This window comes from Drosophila erecta, unplaced genomic scaffold, assembly GCF_003286155.1.
Source record: "Drosophila erecta strain 14021-0224.00,06,07 unplaced genomic scaffold, DereRS2 tig00000021-arrow-pilon, whole genome shotgun sequence".
Lineage (NCBI taxonomy): Eukaryota > Metazoa > Arthropoda > Insecta > Diptera > Drosophilidae > Drosophila > Drosophila erecta.
In genome coordinates this window covers 2,516,898-2,541,010 of record NW_020825198.1, presented here as the reverse complement: position 1 = coordinate 2,541,010, position 24,113 = coordinate 2,516,898, and the positions used below count along the sequence as shown (strand labels likewise).

At 45.0% G+C, this 24,113-nt stretch overlaps 1 protein-coding gene across 10 annotated transcripts in view; it reads right to left on the bottom strand.

Moving 5' to 3' along the window:
- Positions 1 to 24,113, bottom strand: part of LOC6546493 (mucin-12) — an 80,483-nt gene that overhangs the window by 3,407 nt on the left and 52,963 nt on the right. For 3 of the 10 annotated variants that reach the window (XM_015158164.2, XM_026976898.1, XM_026976897.1), the window contains exons 2-9: positions 17,836 to 19,417; positions 14,151 to 14,482; positions 10,999 to 11,514; positions 10,151 to 10,605; positions 9,926 to 10,025; positions 7,919 to 9,521; positions 2,961 to 3,553; positions 1,821 to 1,934 (exon numbers count right to left, since the gene is read on the bottom strand). In XM_015158164.2, the coding sequence (XP_015013650.1) occupies positions 1,821 to 1,934; positions 2,961 to 3,553; positions 7,919 to 9,521; positions 9,926 to 10,025; positions 10,151 to 10,605; positions 10,999 to 11,514; positions 14,151 to 14,482; positions 17,836 to 19,417 (5,295 nt within the window). Of the gene's footprint in view, positions 1 to 8; positions 198 to 1,820; positions 1,935 to 2,960; positions 3,554 to 4,851; positions 4,928 to 7,918; positions 9,522 to 9,925; positions 10,026 to 10,150; positions 10,606 to 10,998; positions 11,518 to 14,150; positions 14,483 to 17,835; positions 19,418 to 24,113 lie in introns of those variants that run through there. The other 7 variants (XM_015158160.2, XM_001971243.3, XM_026976900.1 and 4 more) reach the window with 5 other exon arrangements.

The following is a 24,113-nucleotide window of genomic DNA, read 5'->3' as shown; positions in this document are numbered from 1 at the left end:
CCACTTACGCATTGCATTTGCTCAGTCTGCTCGAAGTGTCACTAGTTGGAATCTTATTCAAATCTAAATATTCATTGCTGCTGCTCTGGCTGCCTGTGGTTTCTTTGAGTTGCCGCGACTTACAAGAGTCAAAGACGAGCTGCGCATTCGGTTATATCCGCTGCCCACACTCAAATGCTGCCGCTGCTGCGATAATGCTATACATTTCCCGCACTACGCTATCATTTGCAGCTGCCTTTATCAGGCACTAAACTCAGTGAGCGACCATCACAAAAGATGATTTGTACGCCCGCATAACTGAATCATAGAAAGTTGGTCTGGCGTTTATGCAGCAATTTCTATAATTCGCCACTTTTTGCGCTTTTACGCTTTTGATGCTTTTTGCTTTGTCCACCACACACACAACTGCCATCTTCTCGATTTTCATTTTCATTTGTAACTTTCGATATTGGTTCTTCCACAGCGCTTTCAATTGATATGAACTTTCTTTGTAAGCGTCTGTGCGATATTTGTGTGGGTTGTTTAACTGATAAACAAGACGCCAAGAAATGATGGAAAACTTTGTGGGCACGATTTAAGCTGGTTGGAACAAGCTGGAGAATTCTGAACATTGAAATAGTTGAAATTATGACTGAACTGGACTGAACTGACCAAATGGCTTAAATCATTTATTGAAGAGCACATCTTTCGAGTCAATGGAAAGCAAAAGTATGCATCATGAGACCATATAAATCTAATATAATCAAGTAAAGTTTGAACCACAATTCGTGGTAATGTAGCATGTGGCTAATTTAAAATGTACTTATCACACAAATTACTGATATTTGTTTGTTCAAAGCCCTAAACATTTGTGCATGGTAATTATATATTTATCTGGCGTCTATCAAGGTCAACGTTCTCCCACCTTTTTGGCAATAAATTTTACAGCCTGTTTTTTATGCCAAACCACAAAGAACTTGCTCAATAACGTACGACCCATATTTTGGCCATAAAGCATGCCGATAACAGATACGAAGGAGGTTACCATTAGCCCAACCCATTTTCAAGTGGGTCAGGAGTTATGGTGGATCACTTTCAAGGAAGAAAACGCCATTCGGGTAGGCGTAAAAAATGTTGTACATTAAGGCCGTAAAATTATGAACGCCTAATTAACTGCGCTAAAGACCTCGATGGGAATGTGGCAAATAAATAAATGGATAAGTAAATCACGCGCGTCTTAAATTACATAAAAATACAGTTGTGGGGAATAAATTATTAGTAGTTTTCTCATGCGGCAACAACAACATCAATAAAACAAGTCAAAACAGCAACGGCAACAACAACAACGAGGAGTTAATTCATTTGTTAGAGAACTGAAACTGGCGCAAATAATGGAAAACTCGCAAATGAAAACCCAACGTACGCACATGCATGGAAAACCGAATTACGAGCTGTGTACGAATTTGTTTTGCAGTTTTTCCATTTCTTTCGTTGCGCAATTTGGCGTGGCTACTGTTTTGTTGCATCCCGAATTTGACACTGATTTCTATCGGCCAATGCGAGTTTGTTCGAGTTAATTGTGAATTAGTCTCAGGCGAGTCAATAAAAATATATGAAATTATAGAGAACACAGACACAGTAAGCAACAACAATAAGTATTTTGTATGAATTATAATCATATACATATGTTTATCATTCCAAATGAGCATCGTGCAAATCAAACGAAAACGTAAAATGGCAAATGGCAAGTTGAGGGAGGAGTAGCAAGCCGGAAAAGCTGGAGCAGCTCATCTAGGCATCACTCTCCTCCCCTAAGAACCCTTTGATATAGCTTCACTCACCGAATTCCGCATCCATCGTGGCGTTTGGCGTGGACCGCTCGTCACTCTGTAAGGAATTGTCGGCAGCACTTGAAGACACCTCCGCTGGCGCTGGTGGAGATTGACGGGAGGCTCCTGAAATGGACGATTTGATTATAATAGTTGTACTGTGCCTCTTGACAGTGGGCTTCAAAAGCTTGCGTTTTGTAGCCATATCGAAGTTAATAAACCAAATGATATATCATCCCAAAACTATTGCTCAAAAAGAGTAAAAAAATTGTTCTGTGTCTTGTGTTCAAGTGTGCTACTAATAGAGATCAAATTTTGGCATAGTTCTCCCAGAGGGCCTAGTTACTTTTACATGACTACTTACGGTTTCGATAACGAAAGTCTAATCTGAAGTGCAGGTCAGTATATAGCCCTTCTTATACCCTTCCCGTGTGCCAACCACCTGATCACAAATGTTACCCAACACGCAAGCCTCAATTAGTTGCTGATTGCCGGAGACGGCGACTTTCCGAAGTGCGGGTGAGTGTGAGGCAAGTGACACACATTTTACAGCTTATTAACTTGGCCAACAACCATGAGAGGCGGCTTGCCGCAACAACACCAAAGCTAATGGCAAAATCTGGCAAGTACTCTGGGCTGAGGCTATACACATTGACCAGCTTAGGGGCTTGGCTAATTAATATTCGCAGAAGTATGGGTTTTGCTGGGGTTCTTCAAAACTACAAAACGAATGTCTAGCTGTTTGCTCAGTGTCAGCTATAACAGCCCATAAAATGGAATTGTTATAAATCAATTGGTAACTATGCAACAGGGATTTCCTATTTCCTTTCAACTAAGTTCCTCACAATACTGCCAACTCCACAGAACAGTATTGTGGCCCTAGCCCAACTCTAGCTCTAATCTACTTCCATTCTGGCCACTGCGGTCTTGGCCTTCTTGTTCCGGTCGGTTTGCGACATGGGGCAACCAAGTTCGCGGTGCCACCGGTTCACTTAGCGGTCGCTGCTCGTCTGCTTTATTGCCTCATGCTAATTTCTGCGAACTCAGCGCATGACGACGATAATGGCGGTGCTGATTGGTGGGTGAATGGCATACCGACCCCAAACTACCCATCGGCAGACCTTTGCTGTTTGGCTATTTGGTTTTACTAACCCGTTGCCCGTTGGTTGCGCGACTGCTCCTGCAGTTGCTGGAACATATTGGCCCTGGCCCGAACGCTGTTGCTGCGCGTTAGGCCACTGGGCGGTGTCATGGTGGTTGCGGTGGTCGTGGAGGTGGAGTTTGCAGATGCAGATGCGGAAGCGGAAGCGGCTGTCTCGTCGCTCAGCGACTGGATGGCCGAGTCCTCCTCCAAAGCGGACATCTCAAAGATGTGCTCGCTGTCTGTGCCGATGGAGAGGGTTAGCTGCTCGCTGAGATTGATGCTGTCGTTGACCGAGTTCTGGCGTGCCAGCAGCGAGGATTGCGCCAAGGCGGGGCCACCAGTAGCCTGACCGGCCAGGTGGACAACTCGCGGCGACTGCAGCGGCTGGGTGGAGCTGCGTGCCAGGCGGAACGAGGATCCCGCTCCTGAGTTCGTCGACGAGGACAGCAGCAGTGGGGCGGGCACGTGGCTCAGTGGCTGTCCGGTTATCGGGGAGATCAGCGGTGGGTGCGGTGCGTGGGTCAAGCGGATGTCCAGCGGCTTGGTGGGCTTGAAGGCCGATGTGGCCGAGATGTCGAAGGGCGCGGAGTTGGCTTTGAAGCTGCAATAGAACAATATACAAATCAATAAGCATGATCGATGTTTTAGTATCCTCATATCTTAGTCATACAAATAAATAGTTCAATACTTCAATATTGTAATTTACTGCCTATAAAATATGGAGAAATATTTGTATATCATATGCATTGTTTGGTTTTTGACTAACAACTCGTGTTTTCCCCCGGCGCAGAAATTTACATAACAACGCGCTTAATACACTGTGAATCTCTTTGTGAACATTCATCTCTATCATTCTCCCTCGGACATAATTATAGGCAATTTTGGCCAACTTAATTATGTTTTGGTGGTGAAACTTTGGCGCTGGCGGCTGCTGCTTTTGTGGATTCACTGTAAGCCTCCGGGGGAGTGAAGGTAAAAGTTTACAAGCTCGACGATGGCCAGCAGAATTAGCCAAACTGTTTCGGCAATAAAAAAAGCGGGCAGTGAAAGGTAATTGAATTGATGATAAGAGAAATAAAAGGTAAATATGTACTGCCGCTTGTGTGTTTTTTTCCACACAGGCTCTCCACATAAACTTGTAAGTTTATCACCACCCAAAGGCCTCTTGAACATTTTCCTTCTATATTTAGTACCTCACCTACAACTTGTTCGACTCTCAAGTTTTTCCAATATTTGTTTTGTTTATCGGGCCTATTTTCCACGCCTGGCGCACATCGAATGTTAAAAAGAGGAAGCGGGAAATAACAAAAAGACTAAAAATATACAACATTTTAATGCAACAACTAGCTAATTGGATTTCGGGTGAGGGCGGTAGAGGAAAAGAGTCCGTGAGAATTCCCTCGTTTAAATTTCAAACATTTCGAGCCACAAAAATAATGATTTGCGGCAACAGTTGCGAGAATTATCGGAAATATACAGTTGTAGGTTTCGAGTGATCTAATCGAAGAGAAAGGGGGTGCTATTTGGTAAAAAATATATAAAAAAAACAGCTCTCGATTTGGCCAACTTAGCGGATACACAAACCCCAAAGCCATTTGGCGGATTATTTCACGGGCAAAAAACACACATTTAACACGCAAATTTATGCAGACACTGGCATTGCTGCTTAACAATATACAATTTAAATATATATTTCGCCAATTTGGCAATTTGTAGCACTCGAATGTTGGAATTTTCATTTGGCTGCACAACTGCACACTTTCATGGAACTTATTTTTAGCGCATTACGAAATATATACATTTCGAGAGCTGGGCGAGAAAACTGGCGATTCGTGCCACATTTCACTGATTTTCCATGGATTTTCCCAAAAAAGAAAGAAACCCCAGTTTATTTACTACCTTTTCCAATTCACACGCGGTATGCGAGCCCGTCTACCGGCAACTGGCCAAGAATTTTCGAAGGGAACGTGGTTTTCCTTCCACTAAGCACACATATAGGGAATATACTATCTGGTTCTGCACCTGATAACGCGAAGACCGAACGACCGAGAAACGCGCAGCGATTTAGATGATAAATTTATCAGTTAGTTTCGATTTCCTCTGCACACTATTCACTGTTTATTTTCCTATCTATGAGGTGAAGAATCTGTATTTTTTCGATACTCGGATTCGAGTTCTTTGCGTAAAATATAGTTTATTTTTCAGCGCTGCCTCGGATACGTGAAAATTGAAAAAGCGATCGCGAGCAACTGAGCGCAAAAATTGTACAAACAAAACGCCGAGCAGAAGAGCAGAGAACGTCGGCAGAGGAAAGTGGGTGGTGCGGTGGGGCGAGCTGAGTGGTTCGGCGGTGCGGTGGTGCTCTGCCGCAGTCGACGTCGCTGTCGGCAAATTTAAATTATTTTCAGCTTTATTTTCTTGCCTTTTTTTATTGCCCGTGCTTTATATTTATTTTGGTATGGTATTTTCCTTCTTTTCCGCCGTTTGTCTGGGAAATGTCTTCGTTGGCTTTTCTTTTGCGGTGCATTTTCCTTGCCTCTTTCATTTGGGGAAAGAGAAATTTTCCGAACGCCAAAGAGCAAACAAAATGGCATTTTCAAAAATAATACAGCTTCCATAAAAAATCAAAGCTCGGGAATCATTCAAATATGATTAATACCCGTGTTTAAAAATGCCAAAGCATAAAAACCTAATGCAACTTAAAAGTGCATTATTTTTGACCCTGTCACATTCTGTATGCCTATTTACAATTTGTGAATGGACCGACTGAGGTGTGACATACATGATTTATTTATAGAAAATGCAGACATGCAGACTATTTCTCAATGGGCACATAAAATAATTATTTCCCCATACGAAACCGGCATAGATCTCTCCGCAAAGTTGGTATTGTGACATATTTACGATTGGGCTATTAAAGTGATTCTTTTTGCCCATAAAACCGAAAGGCAAAGTCTCGTTTTGGCTGACTAACTGTTCATTTTTTGTTGGCTATCTTATCGGGAGATTAGAAAAAGATACAGCATAACTTCGAATTGGACATATATGAGCTGTATCGATTTAATCGGCCAACACATGTCAGCGTGCGCTTTTTTACTATCTCAATCTCTCTCGATATTATGGTTCGATTTTTTTTCGCTTTTGCGTTGACATTTTTTTGAGATTGATTTTCGGTTTCCTTGTTACCGTTTTCTGATATACGCCTCGAACATTTTTTCGCTCTGACGTCGCTGCAGCAATAACATGGAACGACAGTCGCCCTTCCGGGAAATCCTCCTCGTCCAAAGGTTCAGTCACGGAAATTCCAGATAGAAGATACGAAAGTATCTGTATCTGAACGCGTTCGCCCGCTGCAAGCTACTGAATGCAACTGGCGAATATGGGCAGCATAAATTTCACGGCACGAAGCGTCGGCAAAAGTGCAAAAGATATTGACAATACCGTTCGCTGAATGCAAATGTGACAGCCAGCGAGAGTGTGAAAAAAACAAAAGCCTTCCAGAACAACCTGGCTTATACTGTTATTGTTGGTTGATTTTTCAGTATTGTTGCTTGTTTGAGGGAAGGGAGTGCCAGAGTTGAACAAAAGCCCCCCGAAAAACAAAACCAACAAAACCAACAATATAATAATAACAGCAAAACACTCACTCGCCAACAAACCCATAAAATGCTGACATAAAAACACAGTTAAACAAGAACTGGCAACTTTGAGGCGATGCAGATGGAAGTGGAAGAGGTGCCACTCTATCTTCTAGTCAAAATTCTAAAATGCTTTTAGCAAAGAAACTGGGTTTACGAGCGCGACATTGGCCAATCCGCAATTCGCAGAAATTACCCACTTCAGGTGGGAATCGTGGCCAACAAGTTGGAATGAGCTAATTGTTTGGGAATGATGGTGTGATAGTACTTGCTGGTTGTTCCTACTGCTATCTCATTTTGGTTTCACCAAAGAAATACACCGAAAACTAATCAAAGACTAGGAAACAAGCACATAAATCATCGCCATATTTTCTAGTTCTTTGCAAACCGCACATATGAACATATTTATATATTTCTGTGGATGCCCTCTTCAAAGCTCGCGAATCCAATCGACCTTCTATAATCGCTGGCCATTACTAACCTTTATTTGTATTTCGCGCACTCCCGAGTTCTTGTTGGCCTCAATAGTGGCGCAGGTAATTAGGCAAGCAATAAGCTGCTTAAGTGACACCAACAACAGCCAGTCGGGCCAATAAAAATAAGAGGCGGCAAAGAAAGGTGAATGATATGACAGCGAATCGAATTGAGGTCAGGTCAGCAGCCATGGAGGATTTCATTGGCTTGACATTTGGATGCGGAGCAATGGGAAAGCAATTCAACTATTGCCCAAATATCTGCTGGCGAAATGTGATGAAGTTTTCATCAGAATCGGCTGGTTTTACGATGCTTACGTGGTTAGCGGAGTATGTCCACAGTAAAGTTAATTAAGCCGATCATGACTGGATTATGTCGGCTATGACGTATGAATGGCCAAACAACTGGTACATTTTCCAGTTGACAGTGAGGCAGTGAGGGGTTGTGGGCACCATGATGGTATAAATATTTATAGGCTCGGCCAAGTGCCAGCCAGAAATGTGCTCGGCGGACCAAAAATAGCAATGAATGCGAGTATATAGACAAATATTGCTCCATGCAAACACAGATACGGATACAGAGTCGGATTCGGATTCGGGTTCGGATTCGGGGGCTGGAATTCTTGGGACCATCGAAGCGTGAACTGGCGTTCGCTGCAGAATTAGTTGACAGCTTGACGGGCCACACGACGTATGCGCAATTTGTGAACGCGAATGTGGCAATTGGAATGGAAACTCTGAAAAATACTGCTCCGACAAGGATATTCATGAAGTTTTCCTATCATTTTCCACATTTCTAAGGGTTGCATAAACTGTAGTACTAAAACGGAGAAGTAGCAATTATTTTTGACTTACAAGCTCATCTCCTCGTTGGTCACAGGCTGCGTTTTGTACCGCTCCCTCTGCAAATCCCTGCGCAGCACACTTGGCTTGAGCACCCTAGGGGTGGTGGGTCCTCCATGGTCCGATGACGAGGCCTGCAGTGGCGATTCCCAGCTGCTGTTGGCCCCACCCGCCGCACGGGAAGTGGGCGTTGACAGCAGCTCCATGCGCTTAATCCGCTCCGCCACCGATATGCTTGATGGCGTGGTCACGAAGTCCACTGGTGTGCTGGGAGCAGCCTGCGAGGTGGCGATGGCGTCCAGGGCAGCTGCCAAATTCATACCAGGCTGGACATCTTGGCGTTCCAGCGAACGGGTACGCCTCTTTAGCAGGCTCGGAGACGTGTTGGACTCATCCAAATCATGCAATGCGGAACCGAGCGACCGACGCTTGGACGGCGAGTCTGTCTTTAGGATTGACGATAGGGAATCATTGGCCTCGTTTTCAAAGCCACTCAAATCGAACTCCTCTCGACTGCTTTTACGAGAGCTCTTCAGTATGGGACGTATTTCATGTTCGTCCGCCTCGCCGAATGACTTCTTTTTGAGTATGGGCTTTGGCGGACGCACAGCCTCCTCGCTGGAGGTGCTCTCCTGCTTTAGGATGGGTCGTATCTCATGCTCCTCGCCATCATCGAAGGGGATTCCATCATGGGCGGCCAGTTCAGCTGCAGCCAAGGTGACAGCTTGCGAAATAGAAACATGCTTGTGACATCCGCCATCCGAGGGTGTGGATAGCGAGTCCTTCTTCTTTAGGATGCTGTGTGGCTGGCTCTCCGTGGCCGAGGGGCAACCATCGCTCTTGCTGCTGTCGTAGCTGCTCTGCTTCAGAATTCCATGGGCCTGGGCCGGACTCAATCCAGTGCCCGCTTCCTCCAGAGAATTCCTCCTGGCCGATTTAATTAAAATACTTCGTTCGTCGGGTGAATGGGACCGGGAGTAGTAGCGTGATTCATCTAGACTCGATCTCTTTTTGAGTATTCCCTGCCGTTTGCACCGACCAGCTCCAGCCAACGGATGATCCACCACGCTAGAGGAGAAGGTTACCGGCGAGGGATTGCTCGAAGCACTGGAGTTGCACTCGCCCAGTCCATGCTCCTTCTTCTTCAGAATGGATACAATTTGGTTTGGGGCAGGTGGTGAATTCTGGTTCGTTGCCCCCAAAGCGGCTCCACCCTCATCCGTGCTCTTCCTGCGCATTATGGCTGACATTTTCTGGTTATCATCCACCGAAGGCTGTTGCTGCAACGCATCCGATTGCTCGGCAATCTTCTTGATCTCTGCCAGATCGGTTTTGGTCCTTTCATTGAACTTCTGGGAGACGTTGCGTGCCACAGGGGCATGCAAAGGTCGTGGTGCAGGCAGCACAGCAGTCATGGTGCGTACTGGGACCTCCGGATGACGAACGGCTGGTAGAAACTTCAGTAAGGGTTCGGATATGGAGTGGGTTGACTCGCTGCAGGAACTCTTCTGCGGCGTTAGCAAATCTCTCAGGGCTTCATCATCGCCTGGCACCAGTGGACGCGCCATTCCCAGTTCGCGACGTCGGCGTCGACGGGTCGAGGAGGCAACCTCATCTGCAAGAGAAGATCAGAAATTAGTGACCACTCATTGCAACTTATTAGCAAAGGAAGCATATTCTGGACATAACACGTGCATAACAATAAATAGGGACTCGGCACAGCTTGGACTTTAACATATTTTACACAAGTGCTTTCAGTGAAGAAGCTTTCTTGACGCAGCACAAAATGGTTTAAATGAAAATGTTGAAAATGGTATTTAAAATATGTGTTTTTCTGCGACGTTGGTAGCCACATGACGCCCGGAGATGGAATGAATCATAGTGAGATCTTTCCTCTTTGCTGCGGCCTCATTGGAATGCCTATTCAAGCTTGAAGGCGTTCCACATTTGGTGCCCTGCTGATCACATCCCATTCGTTTGCTGTTTGCTGCACTGCATCCGTTGCTGTTGCCAACTTACCGCCATCCTTGGTGGCTTCCTCGGTCAACGAACGATTCAAATTCGATTTCCGTTTGGCCGACTTGTCGCGATCTCCCAAACGACGTGGCGATACTTCGGGCTGCAAAAAATAGATTGATTAATGAGCAGTTGACGAGAATTAAAATTAAGCAGATAAACCACTGTAGAAGGTTCGATTTGTAACCCAATGTGGTTTACCTTACTAAAAGTAGAATTTTCGCTCACCGTTCGCTTTTGCTTTTGCACTGGACTTAGTTGCAGATTAGCCAAGTGGTCACGTCGGCCATTCTCCGTGTTCTCGGTGCTCAACGTGGAGCTACGTGGTCGCATCCTAAGAGTGCATTCCGCCGTAGCCTTGGGCGGACTGATTGCTCCGCCCGTAAAGTGCAGTTCACTGAGACTCTGCTTCATGGAGACGTCCGAACTCACGGCCACCAAAGGCTGTCGCCTTTGAGTGGGCGGTGTGTCCACAGGATGGGAGGCAGATCTCGCCGGGACTTTGTTGGCGGTGGCTGAAGCGACTGGCTCCGAGGTGAATCCACTGGCACCTGGCGACTTGGGCGACAGCTCCGAGCTGCTTAGACGACGATGTGGATGTGCTTGAGGTCCTCCGTTGCTGGAGGCTCTTGGGGATGCCGGTGAGCTGTAGCGCTGGCGCTGCTCCTCTTCCTTCTTTTTATCTGTGGGTTGGGTTAGAGAAAAGGGAAACGCACACGATATTGAGGATGATGAAATGCAGGCGTGGCAACACAGAGAAAAACGTACAACCATTCTCTACAATTACGATTAGGAATTTTAAGAAACTTTTGAGTGATTGTCTTCACTCCACAGTTGTTATAAGAAGTATTGAAATCTGATACTGTTATAAATAAAGTGAAATCTGGAAGTCCTTTGACTATTTAAGTCTGGTTGCATGAGAAAGTTTGTGTGTTACTAGAAAACAAAAATGCACACCAAACAAACTACAGTGGTTAGGATACGGTGGTAATGGATTGGGACAGATGGGAAACCCGATGACCTCCACCAATTCGGGTATGAAGATGGACTGGGCGGAGGAGGAGGAGGAGACTCACCAAGCGCGGCGGCGCGCAGACGACTCGCCTTGGTGGTGCGAACCGCTGGCGAGGATTGGGGCGAGGTGGTCGAGGAGGAGCAGCTGCCGCCGCTCAGGAGCGGACTGGCAATGGCCTGCGGAGGCGCAATGGTGGACTGGCACTGGCTGCCAAGGAGCAGCGGCGACAGCGGATTCTTGCGACGCTTGGTGGGCGAACCTGCAGCAGATGTTGCTGCCGTGCCGGTGGATGTGGCTGCTGTTGCTGCTGCGGCAATGGATGTTGCTGCTGCAGATGCGGCTGTCTTAAGCACAATTAACGGGGCTTTGTTGGCATTGGCTAGGGGCGGCATGGGCGTGGCGTGTTGCTGTTTGCTATTGTTGTTGCAGGTGCTTTTGCTGCTGATGCTGCTGGTGTTGTTGCTGTTGTTGCTGTTGCGTTGCCGCGCGTTGCAGTTGTTGTTGGTGCTGTGGCTGTGGCTGTGACTGTAGGTGCAATTAATACTGCATTTGCCAGCTTTTCCTCGACTTTGGCTGGCTGCTGAGCATTTTGATGTATTTTTGTATTTTTTTAGGAGGGTAAAATGCGTGGAGTTTGTTGTTTTAGTGAGACATTAAAGCTTATGATTGCTGCTTGTTGTGGTTGCTGCTGTTGCTGTTGTTGCTGTTGTTTTGGTTTTGGTTTTGGATTGCATAATGCAAATATGGGTGTCTGGGGGAAAAACTCAGCTCCAATCTAATGGCTAGCTGGCAAAGATTGATTGGTGTGGTGTGGCGTGGTGACAAACACGAAGTAGTTGCGAAAGTCTCTGGCACAAAAGAAATGCATTAGGCACAAAACGAAAGTTTTCGAGTCGATCTGGGGTCATTAGGTCTCTATTTAACGATGATGTATTAACTTTGTGGACTTTATTGGACATTAAACTGGCAGAGCCAGCGATTAGATTATCGCTCAGCGATTAGATTTCGTTCACTAATAAACCAGAATTTATGACTCGCTGAAGAGCTGAGTGTGGGAACTTTGTGTAATGGCTTCAAATCGAAAATATCATAAAAAAGTATTATCTCAAGTTTGGGCATCCACTTTAAGACCTTCTGTGATTTCCTAATAGATTCTCTGCACACAAAACAGCTTGCAGCACTGTAATCCATTTCAACTTTGATGTTTTGCCCCCAACAAAGTGGTGGCTTATGTAAAACCCAAAATATTTCATAATCCACCCAGAAGACGGGCCAAAAGAAATGGGCAAAAAACATTTTTCGGCAAATCATCTGCCAGCATCTCCGGGTTCCGCCCGTTCATTGCCTTCTGCTGCCTGGCAAAGATCAGTGAACGCTCTAAACTTTGCGGGCGATCGTTGGCCCTCTAGACAGCTCGCAAAAATCAAATTAATTCCAGTAAAGTGAATCAAAACTTGCCAAATTGGTAAATATTGAAATCAATATGCGCAGTGGCAAAACAAAGGCCGAAAACAATTGAAACGAAATCGATACGGCTGATCGAACATCGCCATCATCGTCATCATCACCATCATCGCCATCATAGTTGTTTATTGTTTTTTTGGCAGCTGCGCGTTCTGTGTGGCCGCAAATGCTTACTAAATCTTTCCTATTAAACGGAAACTTCCCATAACCGTGTGATATGCAGATCTACGACAACGATCTTCGGGCGGACTTTCTCAAGAGCCCGAAATCCGTTATGCCAGAGATATAGAGACGACTGTCAAAAATTTATGAAACCCTTGGCCAGCCATTGATAATAAACCCGGTTTCGATTCGAGCCGATCCGATCCGAACCGATCCATTCATTGATAAATAAAATGAAAATTGGGCACAGCTTTCGTCAAAGAGCGGCCTGGTTGCGTTTTGGTTGGGGTCTATTAGCAATTTTATGGCGTCTTTCATTTGCCTAAGTTGCATGAAGTCTGGTCATCGATTTTATCAAATGACAAACAATTTTATTCATTTATACGGCGAGGAGGAGTTTGCAAAAACATTTCTTGGGAAACACTGTAGTCATAATGCGAATAAAAATTGCGCAAATTATCTTATATAATTCGGCCTGTTAGACTTTTCTGACATCCGAGAAACCTCGACAGTCAAAACATTTTGGAATTTAATCGACTTGAATCGAGTTGCTCAATTGCAATTTGATTTAAATGTTTTGACCGAAGGTCTCATGAGCCAAATTAACATTTGTCTAGAAAACGTTTTCGCTTGATTGGCAAGCCGACAAAAATCTAATTTAGTTTAAATTGCTTTTAAGTGTTTTAAGCAAAAGAAACAGACGAAGAAACGCGGCGACTCGCCTCTTCCGATGATGGAGTTTGGCTTTATTTCTCGGCTAATTTGCAAAAAACGTTGACAGGCCCACGGTTCAGGGCTGAATCGGCATGGGGCGGGCTAATTACCGAACTTTGGTTGGGAAAGTTTCCCCAAAGAATTAATGAATTTGTAATGTTCGCAAAGTGGGGTAAGCGAAGGTAGATTAAAGTGTGAGATCAGAAAACGATCAAGGAAACAGCCAGCAGAGCACAAGACATAATTTGTATAGATTTCGACATAAGAGATAGTTCTGACTGAGGGTTCAGTGTTAAGAGATCGCCTAAGGTAAGCATTAATATAAGGTTTTATAATTTCATCCAATTACTAATGAATCAGCCCAGGAAAATGGATGGCTAAGACTGATGAAAGGCTTAAATATCATTACATAGAGCCAATGCGTGGCTAATTTTATGGCCTACTGAACTATGTAATTAACCCATACCTATCCGAACAGTAATTAGGAACAGTAACTACAATTTGATTGGTGTTGATCTACAAAATTTGAATGATAAATGTGGGACAAAAGGGTAATTTGATATTAATATCGCTAAAAGAGATTTATATGGATAAAAGATAAATGGGATGCTCTCCTTAACAATGAAATTTAAACAGGATGCGTGAAGTAAGCGGGAAGCAGAGTTTCAAAGAGTTCCCAAGGTAATAAAGAACTTTCTAAAGACCTTGAATGGGAAACTGCAGTTTGGAAAGCAAAGGAGCAGTAAGCAGGATCAGTAGGGACATTCACAACGCTCATGGACAAACTGTAACTCGAAACACAAACAGGCAACACAGAGACGTCACGCAAGCAACAACGAAACACAGATAGAGATTTGGGACTGAAGGACTCACCTGAGTGGGCAGATGCAGTGGGGCAGGCGCCCGGGACGATGTCTTCTGGTTGGGTTGGCTCGACGGTTAGAGCCGTAGGAACTTCAACTGGAGGATGTCGCTGCTGGTCTTGGGTCATCACAGTGGTGGCTGCCGTCTCATAGGCGGAGCTATTCCCGTTCGCCGACGAGGATGGTGGATCGGTGGCGGCAGGAGCACCACCTGGCTTATTCCGTCTGCGGCTGGGTGAGGGTGAACTGCTGGAGGAGTCGTCACTGCGATGCAGCGGCGGAGGCGGGGAGTGTCCGGCGGAACTCTGGCGACTGGCGGAACGCGTGGTGCGCGTTATGAATCTGCGGAGGCGGTTGGATTACTTTATTATATTTGCTGGCCAAACTCCCCACTTAAGCGGTTTCTAAACTAATTTAGTTACACGGAAATAAACACGCGACGTTACAGCAGAAATATCAGAACAGCGAAACAAAATACAGTCGCTGTGAAATGAGATATCCATCCGACAGATCGCAGATACAAAGATACAACTCTCGAGAGTTCCGCTAAATGCGGCACGGCTAGACGGCAGCAAACACGCTCGGCAACTGCCGCCGGCTCGCCCAGCAAACACAGTGGAAACCCACGGAGCTGCTTTTTTTGTCAGTTATTTGTTTTTGTTCGTTTTGGTTGTTGGTTTTTTTTTGGGTTTTGCCGCTTGGTATCTTGCAGATACACAGAGAACAGCAACAAAGTCACTCCGCCGAGGCAGCGAAATCACTCAAAAGCGAAAAGAGAGCGCTGCAAAATTCGCACATTTGCGCCAGGTAGCAGCGGTATTTGTCAGATACAAGATATATCTGTATATACACATACAGGCCGTGGCTCTATCTCCCGACCGTCAAAGAACAAAGCGTAACAAGTCTGTTATTGTTATGGATTGGTGTGACTATTGCACGCATGCGCAAAAGGCAGCGCGCAGGTAGCTCGCTAAGAGTATCTCAAGCGAAGTATCTCGAGCAAAGTATCTCAAAGTCTGTAAATGATATCCACGTTTAGCTGAGCCACTTCCTCATCCTCGGCTGACAATGCATCTTTTGCCCATATCTGTTTAGCGAGCGAGTGAAGAATTTTGCAGCTTGTCGCAGACATTCAATCAAGCGCAAGACTTCGTCTAGCTGTCCGCTTTGTCCGTCAGATTGTTAGTTTGCCTATCTGTGAGTTTGCTTGTGTTTCCATTGGTTTCTGGTCAGGTAGACTTGGCTGCACATTTAAATGTCGCGACGCATCAATGTCACTCTTTTTGCTTTGTGTACCTTATGATGTCTCGTGCCTGGCAGTCACAGTTACAATATCGCAGATACAATATCTTTCAGTCCGTCCTTGTAGAGAGGTAGAGGTAGGGCATGATTATATCGATCGTCAACACGGGAAAATCTCCCGAGGGAGTGATGTTCTGGGCTCGCGAAAGTAGGTTAAGGGATTAACCCAAAGAAAAATAATATGTCTGACCTTAGGATAATGGTTGCAGAAGAAAATCCAACGATAATTGAAATGAAAACTGGGTAGTTTTATTGAGATATATTAGATTTAGGCAAATTCAATTGGCCATGAAGGGGCTTAGGATGTCTGCTTCATTAGAATGCCTAAGTATTTAATTGTTTAATTAAACACGAAAGAAAAATAGTCAGACTCTTTGAAAGTGGAAGTAGGAAGTCCAAAATAAAATCATAGAATGATCAGTTTAACAGAAAGGAATTGGGTTGAATTTAATTGTTTTCTAGATTTAGATACAGCAATTTCAGCAATCAACATTTGGGTTGGACTTCTTAGAACCGCTTTTTCAAGGGTATTCCCCGGGCCTTCAATCTCCGCTGTGATCATCATTACGATCTTCTTCTGCCTTGCGCTCAGTTTTATATTCTTGACGGTTGACTTTGCCCGTCCGTCAAATGGAAATTTCCATAAATTGTATAAATTGCCAGAGACACATATGACGTATCAGCTACTGGATGTCCGAGAACTTTCCAACCCGTTGGAAAATCTCAGGGGAAAAAGGAAAAGTGATAATAACCAGTTCGTGGATGCTGCTTTTTTCATAGACGTTTTTTTATTTTTTGGGAGTCGGCACAGCTGCGATGAAAGCGAAACCAGGACTAGACCATCGACGATCTGGGCCAGGCTAGCTGGCAATCTGGCCACCAACTGGCTGGCCATTAAATGGATACCCAAAGCAGACGCAGCAGGTGATCGGATGACGGTGTTGACACCGCAAACGGCCCAAACGGGGCCCCAGATAAATTCCACACTTAATTGCTGTGCATTCAAATTTTTCCTCGTCGAGATTCTACATTGAATGCATTTTTAGAAAATTGTCTCTTTGGCTCTTTTCTTCCCCAATCTTCATCTCTTTAATGCTGCGCGTGTTTTTTATGAGGCATTTTTGTAGCGAAAGCCTATTGGAAAAACTTGTCGCTAGTTTCGGGTTTGGCTGTAAAACAGGTGCTTTCTACGCCGGATTTCTTTCGGGCGATCCAAGGAGACGGAGGAGGAGGTGGTGGTGGTGGTGCAGGTGGAGGAGAAGGTGGTGGGTCCGAGGTTGGGGGTCATTTCGGAGACAGCAACAACAGCGTCAATGTGCCATTCGCTTTGAAATATCACATTATAATTGATGGAACCAAACACCGGCTGCCGCTGCAAATTGCACTCCACGCACTGACGCGATTGTCGAAGATGTCGCCGCTGCGATACGATCCCAAGCCGAAACCCAAAGACCATTCCCAATCCCAATCTCAACCCCAAGACAATGGACCACGTAACAGCCGACGGAAAAGAGGCGAACAATACATGGATTTCGTTTGTTAACAAGCCCCCTGTCCCCTGCCCCCACCTCTGTGAATCTCGATTTGTTTGGGGGCCCGGCTTAAAGAGGGCCGCCAAGTCGCATTGTATAACGCGATGTCGAACAATATGGGTGAAGATGGCATATAGCGCAGGGTACGGCATATGGATCTCAACAAGAAAGAGGTGGCCCACAATGCATGCAATTTGTTTTGATTGTGCGCCAAGGATTATGGCCGTACCGGTACAGCCTTAAAACGGATTAGACCCGCAGAAGTGGAGAGAGTTTAGCTTGGAACTAAGTTTCCGCTTTAATAAAATTATACGCACAACCAAAATCGCATTACGTTTGCTGTTTAATCAGCCACAACTTCCGAGAACAAAACGCTTTCACCCTCAACGGTAATCAGCTTGATGACCCTCGAGTAATTCCAATCAAAGCACACACAATCACAGTGGCGGTTAAACAAATAGCACGTTAAGAAAACACTGTGGTTCCAAAAATCGTACTTTGTTGTGGTAATTGGTTGAATCAATTTGGAAATATAACTTTTGGTGAACAGAAAACTGCTAGGAATGATGATGTATTCTAATTTGAGTTCTAGCGATTCACCAGAGCAGAAACTCCGATAAATTCCTATTTTTCCAACCGCCGCTGTTCATCGATGCGTAATTAACCGGCTTGGAATAACTAAACCTGGGGGAGTTGGACACCCAACACCTGCGCGTAATCAGGACAACCTTTCCTTGGCTAACGACTGGCGAAAAGGAAACTAATTATGCGCGTAATTGCCACCGCAACATATAGATACATTTAGGGGTGATGTTTTTGGGGATATGGATACCATGCGGGGATGGGGTCGCTCCGGCTTACCTGCGCGCATTGGTGGCCTGGTGGGGCTGGTGATGATGAGACTTGGGTTCTACTGGCAATGATTGATGTGCATGCTGATGATCGGTTTGATGGTCGGCTTCGGGATCAGATTGATCGTAACCATTCGCGCCGTTCAATAGCTGCGGCTCCGCGCAGAGCCCGAGACTCCAGCGTTCGAGGGTATCGTAGACATCCTCCTGACCCAACTGGGTGGTGCTGTCGCACTCCTCGATCTCCAGGTCGTGATCGACGAGCGTGTTTCTGATGACAGACAGTGCTATCTTGGGGGGTTCCACAAACAATCGATTGGTATTCACGGGCTCCCCCGCATCGTAGCTCTGCACTTCCTGGGAAGCGGATGCAGTGATATTACGGACTGAGGGCTCCAGGCTCCTGGCCAGTCGCAGACTCAGTCGGTTGGAGGACGACTCAAGGGAGACATCACCCAAGAGTCCTTCCTCGGGTGGCAGAGAGGTGGCCTTGGCATTCAGATTGGTCACCTTGCGACTGGAGTGCAGAGTGCGCAACGATCCCTCTTCATCGCTGCTGCTGCTGCTGCCCGCGGGCAACTCCTTGGATGCTCCTAGCACAAGATGTTGCTGGTGTCCCAGCTGCTCTTGCTGCTGTTGCTGCTGCTGCTTGGGATTGCCGCTACTGCCGCCCGAGTTGCCGCTGCTCATCGGGGGATTGAGGTAGTGATGGTGCAGGGGCCAAAAGGTCGCCAGCTTGTCGGTTGTGGCCTTAGGCTGCTCCTGATCCCTCTTCTTTTCCTGCTCGTTGCTGCTGCTGCTGCTGCTGTTTTCCAGGTTCTTCTCCTTGCATATTATGTCGTAGAGGGCGCTAATTGGACGCGATTCACTGCGCACGCGCACCGCTCGCCGAGATCGACTCTGGAAACGCTGCTTGTGCCGGCTGTTGCGACCGGATCCGCTGGGATTAACTACGTTTGGTGGTGGACTAGCCTGCTCTACGGGGTTACAACTACTGATGGTGGTGGTGCTGGTGGATGTGATGGGGGAGTGACTGGCGACAACGGGTGGCTGCGCACCACCTTCGTGGCCGAATGGAGGTTCACCTTTGGTAGGGCTCGCAGATCCCTGAGAGTATCTGAAGAAGCGTCCCTCGCTGCCGGTTCTCTGCTGACTCCGGCGGAGTCTTGAGTGGCTGTCGCTGGACGCAGAGTCGCCACGAAAAAATGTTCCCCTGGCCGGATTGCTTATGGGCAGCGGTGGATCCTTTGTGGCCGTGGAGCTCTTCGGAAACGATCGCTGCTCCACCAGCTGGGTGCTCGGCGTACTGTAAACACTTCGATAGTTCTCGTTCAAGGCGCCCACATCCGATGCATTCGGCGTGTGTATCCTCAGCTGGAGATCCGTATAGTAAGCGGGCGTGGTGTGGTGGTGGAAGTGCGGATGCTGACCACGATACGACTGGACTGGAGCACTCTTCTGCGAACTGGAGTCCTCCGAGTCCTTGGTGGTCTGCTGCTGCGGTTGCTTCTGTTTTAGTGGCTCAGGTGGCTGGCAGCTGGTTTTGGCAGTGGCAGGTGCTGTGGATAAGTCACTTGAGGCCGCAATGGTTTCTGCGAACGAGAGGGGAGAAAGAACCGTGAGTGAGAGTGGGCCAAATGAAAAGTAAAGTTAACTCAATTCCCCCAATGGCGTTTCCGTTTAATGCAGCAAGATGTCCCCAAACGGGGGGATTATTACACTTGGCAAAAGGGAATGAAATATTTAGTATTTTAAGATTTAATGATTACATTCAGCGTCTTTCAGATTGCATATTTTTAGACAGCTACATTGCTTTTTTTTATTTTATAACTAATTGTATTACCCATTTGCATATTTCATTTTTTCGAGTGCAAAGTTTCCCCCCTCCGACACCCGTGTGTTTGCTTTTCTAATTCACTTTTTCCGCACCGCACTTGGCGCGTAAAAAAAAGCAAATCTTGGCAGCAATTAAATTGCACCTGAGCACTCGGATTAATATATTGCATGCTCTACAGCCAACCCAGAACGCCCCTCATCTTGGACCGCCCCATTCCCATCCCCATCTCCACCCACTAAACACCTACAACCATGTCAAGGTGAGGTGAGGGTTGCCCGCCTGCTTTTTATAGCCAAGCATCTGCTCTGCTCTGGCAATAAGTGCAGTTTTTGCGGGCCGCGTACTTTTGGCAGTGACTGTAGATGTAAATGCAAATCTCATTCGACAACTGCACGGCATGAGCGATTAGTTATGCTCTCTGTGGGGAAAAATTGGTAAAGAAGGAAGGCGCACGAGGGCCTAATTAATGTCATAAGTATATAGAGCTCAAACGAAAAATTTGGTTATTTCGTTACAGAAAGTAATGGAACTATTTCATATAAACCACTTATTTGACAGCTGCTGCGCACATTTCAAATGCCAAGAGCCCAAAAGGAATTTCACGAATGTGCACAAATAAAATACCAGCCTTTTTGGCCAAATGTTGAACAAATGCAAGAGCTCAGCGAATTTTTTGTGCCTAATTTATTATGACAGGCAGTCAAAAATGTGGAAAAATTATACAAATACAATTAACAGGCAAATAGAGAGAGAGAGTGGGGAGTGATCTGTGGAATATATTTGGCGAGCAATTACGAATGCCTAGTGAAATTCAAATATTGAAACAGTTAGCACATCTCACGAGTGCAAACAGTAGTATAGTAGTAAGATCGCATATCTTATCAGACGATGAGGGCAAACAGCCACAAAGCAAAAGTCAATTTGTCGATCGGAAAAATAGAAGTACAAAAAAGAAGCCGGTTTTGCGACTGAAACAACGTGGCTTGCAATTAAGTCCACAATAATATTTTCAAAAAATTAAATATTTGTGGCATTGTTCGCAATTATTCATTTCTACTGAAGTCATCAGTAAAGAACCGAATAAAACTAAGAATTTTATTCAACTCAAAACTACACACAAATGTTTGTTATTCAATTAAAAGAGGAAAACCAGACGAGTGTGGGCGAGATTGTGTCATAGTTTTAACTCTATAAACAGCCAACTCACATGCCCCTGAACCTTCCAGTCCCCATAAACCCTCTTTAATTCCAATCAGAAATTAAAGGGCTTGTTTAACCCCTATGTTGCCCCTGCTTTCGTGTCACATCCCACGCCCAATTAAAAAAGTGAAACAACATGTTGCTAAGCGCCATTCTTTTTGGGTTCTCTTAATTAGTTAAATGTTTTTCCTTCGTTTTACGTTTAAATGAATTTCTGTCTGAATTCTTTTCAACAAAATCGCATGGGATTTCTGGTCGCGTCTATTTTTTAACACCTGAGAAACTTTTCTGTGCCAAGTCAAGTGCAAGAATACATTTTAATTGGCAATTGTATAGCAAAGCGTATAAAGACGACAAATCTGGTGGGAGCTGAGCACGTGTTAAGCTATTTTCTATGAATCGCAAATGCCATGGGGTGAAAACTGCATATGTAGTTCAGTGAGTCGAAAGCATTCGTTACAAAGTATGGAGAATGTTTCGTGTTCATTTGACATAAACAAATATAGAATTTATGGGGAAATTAAGAACTTTTTCGCCGGCTGTAAACCGGAGAATGTGTATAAAAGAATATTGAACTCAAAGATAAACACAAGACATGCACACCTCTCGCGCTTATCGCTAGCAAATTTCCTTTCCGGGAAAAAACAGAAATAATTGAAAGCAAATATTCGCTTTGGTTTTTGTTTTGCCAACACACCACAAAGATGTGAAATGTTTAAAAACAACAAGTCGAAAATGGGCTTTCGGTATGACAATGGCCGAAAGTTGAATGTACGCAGCTCAATAGGGCTCGCTGTTGAAAAATGGATCAAAAACTCACCAAAATATTATATTTCCCGAATGCATTTACGCAATGCCTAAATCTGGCCATAAACAAATTGCAAATGAAAATCCTGCTAGGCAAGTTGCCAGCGTGGGATTCTCCAACATATATGAATGGGTTGCATGCCAAAATCCAAATTCAAACCAGAAAAATAAATATACCAAGTCGTTGGCACGCTGCCTTATGGGTTATACGAGAAAAGCGATTTGCAAACAGCTTTGGCAAGCGATTTCTTACGGCCAAAGAAACTTTGACTAATTATTATGGGCAGTAAAAACAGCTGGGAGTTCGTGTAACCAAAAACTCTTCCAGGGACAATAACAATTACACATCTAACACTAAGAAACACACAGAAACAACAGATGCAATAACAAAATGCTGTCAACATTTTTGCGGCTTCTTTGCGTTGAATTACCAAACGCTTCTGTGTGTGGCAGCCAACTCAGCCAACTGATTGATCGATTGGCTCTTGTCTTCTTGCGTCTTGTGCCGCAGTCCCAGGTTGCATAATTAATAAGGGGGGGCAGTGGCAGTGGCAGGGGCAGGGGCACGGGCACGGCTTAAACTTGCTGCAAAAATATCATATTGTCAAGGCAATCCCAGTCGGAGGCAGACCAGAAAAAGGTGCACTGTTAGAAAAAAGGCTTGAAAACGGTGCGGATGATTCAAAGCCTCTAATGTGAAAATTAAATTTGAACTTCTTATGTATTGTCAAACTGAATGAATATCAATTAAATATCAATTAAATACATAGATTATTGCATATGAGATTGAAGTAGAAGACCGTTTACTTTTTGCAAATGTACTCAGAAAAGCCATCCAATGTCTATAAATACGTGTGTGGCTGCAACGCAACGGAAAAAAACAAGGAGGGACGAAAAAAGGCAGAAGTTGAATCAATATTGAGGAAAAAACTGCATTTTACAGAAGTGGCTGCCGTCTCGTTATTTACAGTTTGCAGTTTGCTGCTTGCCGCAGAAAAAGAGAAGAGGCCGGCAGCGAAATGTTGCAACGTCGTTTTGGGATTATTTTTAAATGCAAGGGCAAGCTGCCCACGACCAAATGCACTCCCACTCCTGCCCCCCCGAAGTGCCTCACTTTTTTATGCAATAAGCACACATTTAATTATCAGCAGCCAGAAAACTCCCTATCGACATCGGTCATAAAGTGGCCCGGGTTTTGATGGGCTTCCCATCCGGGGAGAATCTTGGGAAACTTTTGACGAGTGCAGCATCAAATTGTGTAATTTCATGTTTGGCAATCAAAAGCAGTTAAAAGAGCGCCTGGGAAGCCGTTGATGGATGCGGATGCGGATGGATATGTGGGTGGCAGCATCGCAGGAAATTGGGTTAAGAAAAGTTATTGAGCGTGGGCTGGAGTGCATGGAAGTGGATATTAAGCCAGGATGACCCTGGGCGAGTGACCCTCAATAAAGCTTGAGTCAACACATTTCTACATTTCTTCAACTTGGTAATCGAAACCATAAGTACTCGGTTTTCGTGAGCTGGTGAAATTTACACTCGAGGAAAACTGCTGTTTGTACCCCGATAAGCTATGTCCAAGTCATATGTAATAGTGATTCCCTGGTGGTTTCGCATGCATCACTCTCCAAATGAAATGATAAGTAACGTATCGAAGTATCGAAAGCCTATTTATAGATCATTTAACTTTTTCTAGTCTCAATCATCCATGTATTTTATAACATTTCATAGTATAGTAATAAATCTCGCACCCTAGGACCACTTTCAATCATTTAAGGTAGATTACATAAATAAGAAATTAATTCCCCCAAGTAAATTACTCTATTGATAGCCATCGGCACTAATCCGCTTGGCCAAAGTATCTTTCTCGTTCGTTCTGTGCCCAAGATTGGATAACAGGTCGTTACACAAATGACCTCTGATTGGAACAACTTTATAAGCAGGTTGAGGCATCGAACTGGAGCCCTCTTCTCAGCACTTAAGCCCTTTACAATCAAATAAAATGGCCATACATCAAGACTTAGAGAGAGAAATATGCAAAGACAATCGAAATGAAATAAAAGCTGGCCGGGTCTACAAACGCCAACAATCGAGCGTAAAACAAAGGAACACCGCGCACACCATAGACAAATGACAAAATCTTTCTGGGTCCGGGTTCGGGTAACTTGTCTCGCTTTATCACCAACTTTGGAAAAAAAAACTATGTTTTCAGACAAAGAAGGGTTGGGGCAGAAGACAAAAATAAGGAAAAACAATACCCCAGTGGAAATTTGTTGGTAAACAATAGCAGTACGAATCGTTAACAGTTATTAAACAATAATCCACTGAAAAAACAGGCGCTTTTATATAGAAAATACCACAGATAGCTGGACAACTGTTCGGCTGTGCGACGCCAGCGTTAAAAATAACTAATTGGAATGAAAACCGATTCTTTCGGGGCAGAGTCT